This window comes from Accipiter gentilis, chromosome 5, assembly GCF_929443795.1.
Source record: "Accipiter gentilis chromosome 5, bAccGen1.1, whole genome shotgun sequence".
Classification (NCBI taxonomy): domain Eukaryota; kingdom Metazoa; phylum Chordata; class Aves; order Accipitriformes; family Accipitridae; genus Astur; species Astur gentilis.
In genome coordinates, this window is record NC_064884.1 from 27,116,927 (window position 1) to 27,131,282 (window position 14,356).

The 14,356-nt window shown below is 36.3% G+C and overlaps 1 protein-coding gene across 11 annotated transcripts in view; it reads right to left on the bottom strand.

Annotated features, from left to right (window-relative positions):
• Positions 1-9,917: 9,917 nt before the first annotated feature.
• REPS1 (RALBP1 associated Eps domain containing 1) overlaps positions 9,918-14,356 on the bottom strand; it is a 69,096-nt gene continuing 64,657 nt past the window's right edge. For all 11 annotated transcript variants that reach the window (XM_049801596.1, XM_049801600.1, XM_049801599.1 and 8 more), the window contains one exon: positions 9,918-13,375. In XM_049801596.1, coding sequence (XP_049657553.1) covers positions 13,307-13,375 — 69 coding nt within the window. In that variant the 3' untranslated portion in view covers positions 9,918-13,306. The remainder of the gene's footprint in view (positions 13,376-14,356) is intronic.

Below are 14,356 nucleotides of genomic sequence, written 5' to 3' on the forward strand. Positions count from 1 at the left end.
TTTCAACACAAAATATAAAGCAACTCCTGGAATGCAATGGTTGGTAAGGGTAACCGAGTATACTGCACAAAATCAACAGCATCAAAAATGCAAATATCTGTGCTCATATGATTTGGCTTTTGGTGCACAAACACCTCCCTCGATGGAGGAGCTCAACTTCTCTCTTCATCCTAATTAACTAGCTGACACATCTTTGCCTTCTGATGCAGCAGTGGTTGTTGTCTCCTGTGCCAGAAGCACTTGCAGTAGATGTACTGTAAATTCAACCTCTTTAATTTAGTGGAAGCCATGAAGGGTTTTATCCTAAGAAAGTGACTGAAATTCAAAGTTGGCAGCAGGCTTGGTTTCTAAGGCAAGGCAATGTCTTAGTTCGACAGGCCTGAAACAATTGTCCTGACTCAGAAGCTCATGAAACTATCTCAGCAGATCTAATTTAAACCTACAGCCATGGATTCAGAAGGGCGTACAAACAAAAACCAGCGGTCCCTTCAAAGCAGCCTAGGACTCAAGAAGTTGCTAGTCTGAAATGGAAAACTTGACGCTATTTCATAATTTTTGTCACGCACATTTGAAAGTTGTAGCCCCTTGGGCTAAACCTACCTTGGGAGAAGATAAAAGTGTGCCAACTCTGGATTTACAAGGAAAATGATTACCCGTAACTTGTAGTTTACAAACATCAGAAGCATGTCTTTAAATTCCCCACTCCCCGTATGACAACAGCACTGGAAAAGGCCTTCTCTGCCATCAAACCCACTAAGACATGTTTTAAAAATAAACAGAGTCACCAAACCGCCTAAGCTTACAAATCTGCAATCCCATATTATTAGGTAATGAAGTTGGGTTTTCTCCCAGAAGAGTTGGGTCTTCAATAGCAAATGAAAAACATGTTGCAATAGAGCACAGTACTACTTCTGTAAACATATTTAGCCAAGGAACCACTGGTGAGCTGGGTCGGGAGTAGAACCACCGCTCCAAAGGCTCTTTTTGGGTAGGATTTCAGAAACACTGTCCAGCCTCCAAAACTGGGTCTGCTGGAACAAAATCCAGCCTAGCAGGGCTGTAACCTTGCACATTAGGGTGCTACTGACTTTTCACTCACTCTTCCTAGTGAAAAAGTCTAACAAATAGCAGCAGGGTGTGACAGTAGATTTTTAGAGCATGAATGATGCTGGGTCTCGGAAAACAACACTACAGCATGCATTTTCAAAATCGTGAGGGGTTTTTTTTCAAGTTTCTCTAGTAAATTAGGGATTTATACTGTCATTTTGAAAGGTGTGTAAAAATGGGACACCCTCAAATAGAGTACGGAGTAGAAGTTGTTCTTGTTACTATCCAACACACCAACATGACCATCACAACACTATACACAGTTTGAAAAATATTAAAAAGATGCAAACTTTAAAGCAGCTCCCTCTCTAGCAGGACAGTATCAGGGAAATTATTTTTTGTCTCCAATCTCCAGCTCATTTCGGATTTAGCTCTGGAAAATAAATGCTTTTGCAGCAGCATGAATATGCCAGGAGGAGGGAACCCAACAGTGCCACTGCTAGAGTCCCTTGCAGAGCCTGTACATGCTTTGCTGTCACCTACTCTAGATTTTGCATCGCATCGCTGTAGTGGCACCACTTCACATCGCTGCCATCGCACTCCAGCGATGCAATGGAAAATCTAGAGTAGGTGACAAAGGCTCCCCCACCCGAGTAGGTTGGGACAGGGACAGGATGCAGCCAGGAGAGCTGACCCCATCTGACCGAAGGGATATTCCCAAGCTGAGCAATACAAGCTTAGGGGAAGGAGGAGGAAGGGGGGGATGTTTGTGGTTACGGCATTTGTCTTCCCAAGTAACTGCTGTGTGTGCTGAGCCCCTGCTTTCCTGGAAATGGCTAAACACCTGTCTGCTGATGGGAAGTCGTGAACAACACTGAGCAAGAGCTGGAACAGACTTTAGGTGAGGAGTCGATTGAACTTGGTCAGATAAAATTGATGCAAGTAAAACAGTATTTCTTAATACCTGGAGGAAACAATAGCTTAGTTATTTCAGTATCTGTTCTCATATTAACAACTCTGTTGTGCTATATGTATTTACACAGTATTTAGTTAGATGATTGTCCCTGGCTCTGATACCAAGGCATTCATCTCTTCTTCTCCCTAGACTGGGGCCCTTATTAGAAGGGTCTTGTGATAAGTAGCTGCTGAATACAGAAATGACTTGCAGAGACTGCCTGCTGTTGCTTACAAAGTTTTTTCTGCTGGTTAGGTCAGTCTATAAAAGACTGACCAAGTACAAAAATCAACACTCCAGCCAGAGCAGCACTGGAACTTATACTGCCGAGCTGGGAGACAAGCAAGCAAGAGATTCTCAACTGGTAATTCTCACCATTTTTCTGTACAAAAGGTCTTAAGTAAAACTGAGCCTGAACATCTCTGTGCAAGCAAACTCAGATATTTTTTTTTTTCCTTTTAAAACTACCAACATGATTAAACATTCAAAAAGGCATCTGTCTGCTCCCCAATGAATAGCATACTCCAGATGTATCCTTTGATCGGTGGTCTTGTTCTCAGACTAAGTGCATGATGTCTGGATCCTGAGAACAATAAAAATGAAAGCTGTAGTTCATGACCTAGAGCCAAGAAAATCAGTTTTAAATTAATACTGTTCCTAACGATCCTTCTCAGCTAGGTTTTGAAAAACACTGACTTACTAAGGAATTAAGGCCAACCACATTTAATACATTAAATATTAATTTCCTGTAATAACAGTGTACTTTACAATTTGTTTCAGCAGGTTTCGGATTCTGGAATAACTGCAGATGCCTATAATGCTCTTTGGTTCCCTAAAGAGTCAGTTTAGTTTTGGTAATTTTTAGCTTTTTAATTTTGACACAAAACACAGTTTATAAAACAGTTCTTGCATTGTCTGTTTTTGACTAGTCAAACAATTGCTTGAAATGCTTTAGTTTTCAAAGTCCCAAAGTGAACAGAGTCCAACTATTAACATGGAACACTTTTTTTAAAAGAATAGTGTTACTAGCTTAGCTCTTTCTTACAACTTCGCTCATTTCCTTTCAGTTTTTGACTAGGAATCTGCAAGCTGTTAAAGACTCATCAACCACTTTTAACACATGCAAATAGATAAAGAAAGTAGATGAGCACAGCTCACTTTCATGAACTCTTCTGACATAAACATGGAGTCTCTATGTACAGTACTGGGACAAGGACTGCATCCAGTCCTAATCCAACTAAGTATCACATCGACTCGTTCGTGGACAAAGCGGTCACCTTACTGTTGGCTAATAAAGACAACCAATTAGTATTTGCTTTTTTTGCCACTACACAATTATGTACACAGAGCTCAGTAATTATCCCTGCGTGGAGCGTGACTTGGTGCGTGCCTTCAGGTGTACTGCTCTCTTCAGTATAATATGTACTCAGAGGCCAGCTGGTCAGTTAGTCCACTTACCTGCCAGTTCTTGGGGTTTAGCTTCAACATCTGGTTTCGGTCAAATCAATGTTTCATGGCTTACTGTACATTCTTAAAGGACATTCACACCTCTGTCAGGTAAACACTGCTCAGACCAGAGCAGTGCCAAAGAGAAACACAGATTGTTATTCAGCTCTTGCAAGAAAAGGAGGCATGAAAATACATGAGCCAAGTTTGCTTCTTGTAAATAAAGTCTGTCACACAGGATGAATTCAGACGCTTACAGCTGGGGATGCAGAGCCTTTAAAAGCATTTTCTCAGGAGTATGTTACTGCAGTAAGTTCGATTGCATTGCTAATACTTACTTTAAAAGCTTTTACTGGCATCATTATAATCATAATCATTTTAACACTTACATATTTAAGACTTCTGCCAGTCAAAAAAGTTGACAGAAACTATAGTAACTAGACCAATGAATAATTTTAAAAGCTTAATGCAAGTAAATACTTTAAACAATGTATTTCCTACTCAAATGCAAAAAGGTTTCTATTTATCAAACCTATCACAGAAATTAAGATATCTCTGAATCACAGGACTAAGCACAGGATGAGTAAGAACATGTAAATCACCTGATATAGTCTATAAGCAGTGAAATTATTTTACATTGTTTTCTGTATATTTTTAACCTGCATCTTGCTATAAATGCTAGAAGTTGAAAACTACCAGGAAAATAGACAGAGAAATGCACATACCAGTATGTCTATAGCAAGTGCTAATTTTTGCTAAGCAGGTGCCTAGAGACCATTTTTATTTTGGAATTTTTAAGCAGAATTCAGAGCTGAATGCCTCAAGGAATAAATAATTCTGATTTGTGTACTTTTAACAACAAATAATCCTTGTCATGACTTCAATTCTCTGTTGTTCTTGTCCTCTGATCAAAAGAAAAGCATCTATAGATACTATAGAGCAGAAGAAAGAAAAAAAAAAGATGTTTTTAAAATCATTTTGTTGTTTAAACCATCATCAGAACAAAGTAAAACTTAAGGTGGTGCTGCATTTCAGCTCTTAGTCCTTTACACTACATAAATTTAACACTGCTAAGTTAACAGCACCAAAATTTTATTCAACCTCAGAGTGAAAAATCCTGCTGGATTTTGTGAAAAAGTTTACTTTATTCCATGGTAAGCAGCATCTGAAATTGTGTTAATGTCCAAGTGACCTTCTCTGATACCACAATCTTACAACTGAGTGTGCCCCAGCAACTAGGACAGGTAAGCAAGAATCTCCCAAAATAGCTGCTGAGATAGTATCCATTATCTCAAGTGACTGGACACACTGCCTGGGGCACAGGACTGAGGTGGGAGCCATTACTCCCATTTTGCTGGTACTGCTGGCTTTTCACACCCCTACCCCTGGAAGGTTGTTCTTTTCTTTAATGACAATCTGCAGCAGCAAAAGCTAACACAAGTCAAGAGCTCTAATATATCAGAAGTGACTGCAGCTCTGATTCTACAATGAGACCTGACGTGACACACTTCCATATTAGCACTGAACTTTGCTGAAACAAGGCTTTACACAGAGACTTGCGACACACCTCCATGAGAGCTGTAAATCTCTTTATTCTAAGTAAAAAAAACAACTCCCCATGATGTTTCTAATGGCTGACGCTAGATCTAAATTGTGAATCTCAAAAAGTTAATCATTGTAATAGATCATAACTTTCCCCCCTCCTATTTAGAAATACCAAGATTAGTACGAGACTTCCAACATATAGGTCTTTAACAGTATTAAAACAACAAAAAACAGAACATGAAACAACCAAGAACAAAGTTGTCCTGCAAACTGGAAGACTGGGGCCAGAGCAAATGAAAGAGAAAGAGTAGTTTGCAAATAATCTGACCTCCCTGATCAATGCAATATTGCAGCACTAAGCCAAAGGCCAAAATACTGAAAAAGACCGAACATTTCAAAATACGAGAACAATTACAGTCTAACAGTTAAGCATGTGCCAATACAAGAAACATTTATGTGGAACCCTAAAAACTGCAATGCACCTGTGAAAGAAAACAGGGGTATGTTAGAAGAAAATGAAAATCAGCATTCCAGGTTAAAGCCATTCAGACTACTATTGAAACAAATAAAAATTGTTTCAACTTTTGTGTCAGGATTTTCAATCTAATATAAAATAAAAACAACAGAAACAGCAAGAAAAAAGCAAGCATTTCTTATTTTAGTTCTAAAAGCTGGCAATTCAGCTGATTCAAAATGTAACCTTGGCAGACTTACTTCAACTTTCAATGGTTTTACAAGAAAGCCTATGCAGCCTAGTTGAGAGAAAGTCTTTTTCTTACTTTCTGCAGGCTAGAAGTTAAAAGCATCTTAATATTTTCAGAGCAGCAGTAACGGGCTGAATAGGCTGCCAAATCAAACAAGGTCTGAGATCAAAGCTGTACATTTATAAGGTGTCCTGAATTCATAGAGATCCTGAGGATCTTAACCGCAAACCCAGAAATGTCTCACTGGGTTACCTCCTAACTCAAGAATGAAAAAGAATAATTAGTCTTAATACTACAAATATATGCTAAGCACCAGTCTAGAAACAGAAAGCAGGCTGGAAATGTTTTTATATTGTAAAATTGGGTTTTAAAAGTTTAAAAAGCCCAACTAACTTGGCTTGTACTTTACAGGATAACAATTTCTTTTGTTCTCATGTGAAACCTAGGCAGATCTTAGATATTCTGACAGAAACATTTCCAGAGTAAAGTCAGCCCAGACCTTAAGCAAATTATTATGTTCAGTCTACCCCTTCAAACATGTACAAACTTCTTCAGCAACATCCTTTATCCTGCAGACTCAGTAAGTTTGCAGGGTAAAGTTGAGATCAACAACAGAAGCCCACATTTATCGTGCTAGAAATGAAAATGAACTTCTCACAGCTTATTTGACAGAAGAGTTAGTTTGAATGAAGGTTTGATTCCACAAGATCCCATGTCAGGACTGAAATTTTCTGAAGACAACTACAAGCAGATTGTAAATCCACATGAAACAGGAATGAATTTTGTATTAAGACTATTAACTTCATGCAACTTCACAGCAACTAGATGCACTGTACTACTACGAGTTTGCATCAGGCTATACTTTCACCTTAAGGTTTCAGGAATGCACCTAAAATACAGACTTCCTCAGAAAGAAAGCTGCATGCATGCACAATTTCATGTCTGTTGGTAAATTTATAAGCCCAAGTGAGATGTACGCAGAAATCCACATAATTCACCAAAAGTCTCGTTAAGTTTGTTTTGAAGTTTCCAGCTTGATCATCCAAACATGTAGATGCAGCATAAAAACGGCAAATCTCAACCCTATTCCTACCTAACGTAATCAGGCAGATAGGAAAATACGTATTCAGACTTATAATTAAGCACATAGTATCAAGTACCTGAGTTGGACAATAGCACTACAACTATAGATACTGCTACACATAGTTGCAACATCCCTTTGGATCCAGCGTTCAATCTATTTGCCCCCATTTTTCTCTTATCCTTACTGTTAAAGTGTGAGGACACGAATATAAAATAATACATAAAATAAAACATCATAATGCCATTTTCATGAAAATTTTAAGCCTAAATTCTAGCTTGGAATCAACATCGTATCTATTTTCAGTTCAATTTTTGGCAGTACTCACTTTGTATTAATTCTGATCAGGACAGTCTTGAGTTGTGACAACTGAAATGCAACCCCACTGAAATCAATGGATAAAATTTTTTTCCACAAGTGGAACAAAAATTTTCCTACTATTCCACATGCACAGCTATTTGCAAAAAAGAAGTTTTAAAACCTCAAAGGATTTCATTGCCTGAAAAGGCTACAGGAAAAACCATTCACAAAACAACATTTGATACTTTTGGCATGAAAAGTTCTAAGAGATTTCCAACTTTAGCGTGTTTCTTGGTTAGCGAGTCCACCGACGGAAGCAACTTGGCGGAAACGATAATATCCATCCAAATGATCAGCCTCTTAATTTTGATAAAATGACATGTGAATTAATACTGCTTTTCCACAGGAATTTTCTTGCTTCAACACTACTTTATCCTCAAAGACAAAGCGCAGAGCAAACCAAGGAATTATATTCAAGTACCCTTCTACAGCAAAAGGACCTCTTGATTCTTCTATGACCTCTTGGTTCCTTCAGATCAGAAAGCAGGTAACTAAGTTCCTTCATGAGAGCAGTGAAAGACAATGGGATTGAAGCTCTAGAGAAGGGTTTGTTGTAAACTGCAGCACTCTTCTTCCACAGGCAGGGATACATAACAGAAAAAACAAGTTAAAGTTGGAGGCACATCACTTCTGCATTTTCTGATAGAACACGTTGAATTACAACTTCCTAGAATTCCTTTCATGAACTTTCTTGAAATACATACTGTATTTTCATACTTAGACTGAAGTCAAGCTTTTTATCAGTTCAAGATGATCTGCAAAATAAGGCACAACAGCACTTAGCAGAGTGCTGAATTCTATGGCAGTTTAATGAGACACACTAAGATACCGGAAGGGTTCCCAAAGTATTTCCTTCGACTTCTGCTGAGAAATCATATATTGCTGAATCTACCTACTATACATAACTTTTTGCTAAGTCTGACATAGCCCATCATGTATGCTAGACCTTCAGAAGCCCTTAACAAGTCTTCACATACACAAGTGTTTACAGTTTATAGCAACTGCTGTAATGCTCATTCCACTCCCTGCTCCCCCAACTGCATGTTTGGGCAAATAATTGATTTTAGTGCCTCCTTTCTCAATATGCATCTGTTCTTTCAAATGCTAGTCTTTCTTTTTTGCCTTTCAGATGGCTACCAAAGACAACAGGGTCCTTGCAGAAGACATTCCTGATTCAAAGTGCTGTTTCGTACATTTAACTTGTTCCACTCCATGGACCATACCCTCTTCTGTCAGTTTAAATGCACTCTTATTTGAGCCAGAGAGAGAAATACAGTTAGACCTCTGAAGTTAGATGTCAGAAAGCAAAAGCCACCATTGCTGTTACATGAGATACATCAAAGAGTTTACATGCATTGTAGAATAGGTTGTATCTCTCAGAGTTCCTCAGTAGACTGGGAAAAAACCACTCCAGTCACATAAGGTTCCACAGCAGTATTGCTAGAATTTCTTTTTTTCATTAATATACCACTAAATGTCAGTTTAAATTGCTTTCGCTATTTATGATGTTTTGTTCACTTCCTAGGTCACTCATAATCAAGACCAGTCAAAACAACAGAGTAATTTCAACTGCTTCCAGATTAGATGCATTCTTAATATCTGTAAGAGTGAAAGTGTCAAGAACATATTCTACTAGAGATAGAAGAGAATTCATATAGCTTTCTGTGTTGCAGTATGCTGTCAGTGTGATAAATAGTACTAAGTCATCTTAAAATTTCGGATATAAGCTGCAAGATCACAAACTTAGTATTTCAGAGAGTTACAATTCTGAATTTTTGAGTATTATAATGAAACAAGGGCTGTTTCTGACAATAACTTAAATGGAAGACATGGAATACCTATGTATCAGTAAGCTGGAAAAAAGTACTGTAAAATCACTTTGGAATACACTAATAGTGTACAATCAGGTACAATTAGTGTACAATCTAGCTTTAAAGCAGGAATTGCACATTTAAAACCTATTTGGCCAATTTAAAGAAGCATTACTCAAAGTAAATTACACAGTATTAAACCCTCCCCCCAAACATGTAATTGAATTTTGAAAAGCAATGAAAGACTCCTGTGGAAAAAAAAGGTTTCTATTTTGCTTGGGTACTAATTATCAGGACAACACTATATAGTCTCATTTGGTTATTAGTATATAGACATTAACATTTGTTCCTATACAACTGCTAGTCAGTTGTTTTCAAAGACTATTAAGTCTATTGAAATTTTTTTTGCTGTTAGAGAACAAAGTCCTTGGTTTTCGTGTGTTTTCTTCTAGAGAGCTGTATTATAAATGATTAGTATATCAATATACATGGCAAAACAAGCTGGAATTCTGCTTGTGAAATTAAGTTGTATGTCTCAAAAATAGAACTTTGGGGAGTATAAATGAATACTCAACTGCACATGGACTGCTTTGTAAAGTATTTAAGAAACTAAAGCATGCAAGCATGTTTAAAATACACAAGTTATTTTTTAACCTTCTACACAGAGTAAGAATTGCATTGTTATTACTAACTTGGGAGTAATATGTTTTTGTAACGCATTACCATTTCATGAAACTACATTCTACTAGAAACTAATAGTAGAATGAGTCAAGAGACAGTGTGTTTATTTTTTCCTTTTAATTTTTTTTTTCTTTTAGGAAAAAGTGATTAAGACTAGGTCATCCATAAAGTTGCATTTAGAGACAAACTCTGTACATAGCTGAACCCACGAGAGTAACTCAACTTTGCCCTAAATGTAGAGCAGAAACACAGCACACCCCATCCATAAGGGACAGAGACACCTCACACAAGAAACAATGCTGCAAATTTATTTTCTTTAGCTTTGAGTTTTTATAACCTCAACTTTGTTTATCCCACATAAGACATTTTCAGTAATAAGAGATCCTCTAGTTCATGTACTATACAATTGCAAGTAAAATGAGGGGCATGTGAAGTACAAAAAAACTTGAAAATACTAGCTTACATTGGGTAGACTTAAAATACTGCTCAAAAAAAGTGGCTTTTCAGCTTTTTACCTTTGCATTTTGGAAATCTTCTCTGCAGTCCAAAGATAGGCAATGAATGGAGAAAAAAAGCAACTCCAAAGCAGGTGGAATGAAGAAAGAGGCACATTAGTAGGAGAAACAAAGGAAACACAAATCAAACAAGAAGAGAGACACTACTCCAATCACAAATTCCAAAGAAAAACATTTTGCAGGTGTTTCAGAAATGCATGCTGCTGTCCATCCATCCTAGCTGGGTACATGAATCACACTCCATACTATTTAGTAGTCTACATTTATGCTTGCAATGTAGAGAACATCTCTTGTATGGTACATAATTCCTTGCCCCAAAGAGCTTACAATCTAAGTTCATAAAAAAGAATGTATCAAGTAGCTGGATCAAGATCAAACAAATGGCGAAGACAGGGAAATAATTTTATAAGGGATTAAAGTTGGGTTACGTTATTAAGTGAGGTAACTTCTGAACATCATTGGCAGTGATGTTCTTAAGACATAAGTAATTTTTCAGTTAGAAGCTCTTCTGATCATGAAAAACTGGTTTAAAACATACTGAATGATGCATTAAAAGTAATCCACAAAAATCCTTAAAAATAGACTTGTTGGCAAGACACAAAGATGTTCAGATTGCTCAAGTTCTTCACTTGAGACACTAACTTGTCATTCTACTAGAAAGACATTGATGTTACAGAAAATCATATGTACATGTCACATTTGAATGTAAAAGGCTTTTCACATTTAAGCTTAAAATGTTAAATTCTGATTTATGAATCCTGCTGCTATAAACATAGGCTTAATACTTAAATATTAATATGAAAATAGTACTATTTTTAAAAAGTATTTTTAAATTTGAAATAAACTACGGACAAGATCCAGTTGGTTTGAAATCAACATTCTTTAACTACAGTAAGTGACCCACTTTTCTAAACACTGTTCTTGCTACTTGGCAGTTATAACAGAAGTGATTAGTCCATCTACGTTAAAGTTTTTAGGTTTGTTTTGGGGTTGGGTTTTTTTTTGTTTGGTTGTTTTTTGGGTTTTTTTGTTGGTTTTGTTTTTTTTAAAATTTCCATAGTTATATCTTATTTTTTGAAGTCAAAGTCTTGTACTTTATCTACTAATTGGCAAGACATAGTTGATATGCAATTCATATGTAACCTTTGTGCCCATTTAGCTATCATTTCTCAATCCCTTTACATGCAAATACAAAGTACCACCTTTCATGCAAGTATGACATTTGTGTCTTTCATACCAGGGAATCTTGCTTTGGATTATATACATAAGCCAACTGCAACACTTCCATGACATTTGAAAAAATGTTGGAATAGTTATAGTAATAAAAATTAACCATAATTATCCAGTCTGTATATGATAACCAAAAAGAGAAATACTTCTTTTTCACTGTAACAAACAGCATATCCAGCAGAAAAATCTGTCTTGAGCTATCCTTTTGGAAAGGTAGCAGATGTTAAGAGAATTTCATCTAAGCACAGAAGTGACACTGTGAGGATAAGGACTGCTAACAGGAGATCCATTTAGTTTTAATTTTGAAAGGCATTCTCAAGGAAATCAAACCAGAAATGAAGACTAAAGAACTATATATTTCTTCGACCCAAGTCAGTACTCGCGTTTACATTTTAGAAGTTACAATTGTATTAAATTTGCTTATAGGAGGATACAAAAGGAGTATAGCCACAGATTACCAAGAGAATTTGATCACTTCTGACCAACAGCTAAACAATGAGGGAAGAAAATGGTCAAGGGATTATGATCAACTATTTCTCATACATGCCACAAAATTACAAAAAATTCCCTGCAGACCTGTAATAAAACCCTCCCCCCATCTGAATGAGTTTCAATTCCCAGGTAAAGATGAATCAACAAAATTAAAATATTGTGCTGTTTTATTGGTGTAAAAATCACACAATTGCTAGTTCTGATTCTGCAGAGATACATCCATGCAGTTAAACATCTATGATCCCACAGCCAGAAGAAGCCATTAAATAGAATATCTGCTGTTAGTCAGCAATTAATGCAAATTTACATATGAGATCAAAAGGTGTGTATCGTACAATATACAACAAATCCTAATACAGTACATCAACCTGAATAGCAGGATACACTCAGGGAACTCTGTTAATAGTGAAGCCTGTCTATATGCCAGAGAAATAAGGCCTGGAAACAAGATGACAGAAGGTACCCCAAAATTCCTAAGAAGCAAACTGGTTTTTGTTTGGGTTTTTTTTTCCTTTTTTTTTTTTCCTTTTTTTTTCTGGGAATTAGAAGTTCATAGAGGTATTGACACATTAGTTGACAATACAATTTGTTACAGTGAAGACTGGTGGATGTGATCTGTTATTAAAAGGTAATGTGTGAAACATGCAATTACAGGTGGTGCTTAGATAATGTGTAATTAATATGTTGGGGATTTACACCCAACCCTTTTCACAAAAGAGAGGACTGAAAAAGGTCTGTTTGATAGACTACCAATTGTACCATAAATCTTTATATGCATGCAGCTGAATTGGGATCATGAATGGATAAAATGTGAACACCTGGCAATCTGTGGTTACATACTCTATAATGTATGCAACAAAAACACAAAGTCAAATCCAGTTGATATGGCAAACAGCCTGCAAAAACTCTGTCAACCTGAATAAGCTGGTTTATTGCAAAGAGGCAGGCTTTCTAGAATTGTGAACAACTTTCCAATTGTGAAAGGCAGCTTGGGAAGTAACATTGGCTGATGACAGATTACTAGTTTTTCTCTTTTCTGGCACAGTAAAATAAATGCCACAGCGAAAGAATATTTTATGTGCTTAAAGTCAACTGATTAGCAATCCTCTTCTGCAAAGATGTTTCAACGGGAAAAAAGAAACCACTAAAAAATTCCAGTTGGAAATTCTGGTGACAAACTCTGCAAACTCAAGTCCAACAAAGATCATGGATGCCCACAGAAAATTATGAGAGGCAGTGTCACATTCAAGGAAAAAGTTTTTGTTTTCTCTGTTCTGAAATGAAAATACTTAAATACAAAAGTGGACAAATTGACAAAACAGAACCACAACAATTAATGTAGAATAGAGTGCACTGAGCTAGATGCATGGATCTTTAAATAGGCTTTGAAACCAATACCCCTTTCAAAATTAGTAAATTCACAGTTAACGGCAGTAGGCTTAGAGGTGAGAGAAGGGTCGAAGTTGTTCCAGTTGGACTTCCAGGGAGATTCTCTCTTCAAGAACATCCTACAAAAGAAAGATTTTTCTACTGACTGTCCACAGAGAATGAATATTAAAAATTTCCTCATGTGATCAAAACTGTTAAATGTCAGCTTTAGTTTTGAGAACTAGCGTCTTTTCTAGAACTCTTCTGGTAATCTGAATGGAAGATTGGCTAGCTAGTAATTACCCATAAATGAAAATCAATACTTTGTTTAAAGGTGAAGCCATTTAGTATTTTTTCATTTCTTTCAAATCACTCCAAACCACAAAGTTGTAACCAGCTGCAAACCCAACTATAATATTTTCAAATAAAGTCTAAAATGTTAAGGGGGTAAGCTCTCATCTCTGTTAAAAGATTGGAAGCTCAGGGTTTTTTCCCCAGTTTTTCCTCTTACGTGAATTTTATGCACCTTGATTCTCATAAATAGTAACAAGTGAAATTCAGGCTTGATAAGTTTTTAAAATGGCCTATCTTCCAGTCTAGACAGTATCACATTAATTCATGTTTACATTTAAGTTTTGGATTTTTTTATATTAACTTGATAATTAAAGTAGATATCTTAAGGTAAGAAATATGCCAAGAGAAAGATGTTAAGATGGTGCCTACAGATAAATCCAAAACAGTAACAGCTGACCTAAATAAACAGATGACTATTGTTCTTATTAAGCTGCAAGTTTTGCATTCCATATTATTGTGTTTAAAAATATTTATGATTTTATTAAGACTTTAAGGTTTGCTTTTTCCTTCAGAAGAAAGCAAACCCCTTCAGCTGCTGTTCTCAGTACTGCTTTTAAAGTATCTGATGACCACAACGGCTACCTCTAGTTATTAATACTAAGTTAAGATTTCTGATTTTTATTTTTAGTGTAGCTGAAAGCAAATCAATACATCGAAAAACATGTTTTGTAGTAGTAAAAGTGTCCTTTGTAATTTCACAAAGCTTGTCACAATTAGGTATGCTCTATGATCTACAAAAACAACTAAATATTTTGTATCAACATCCT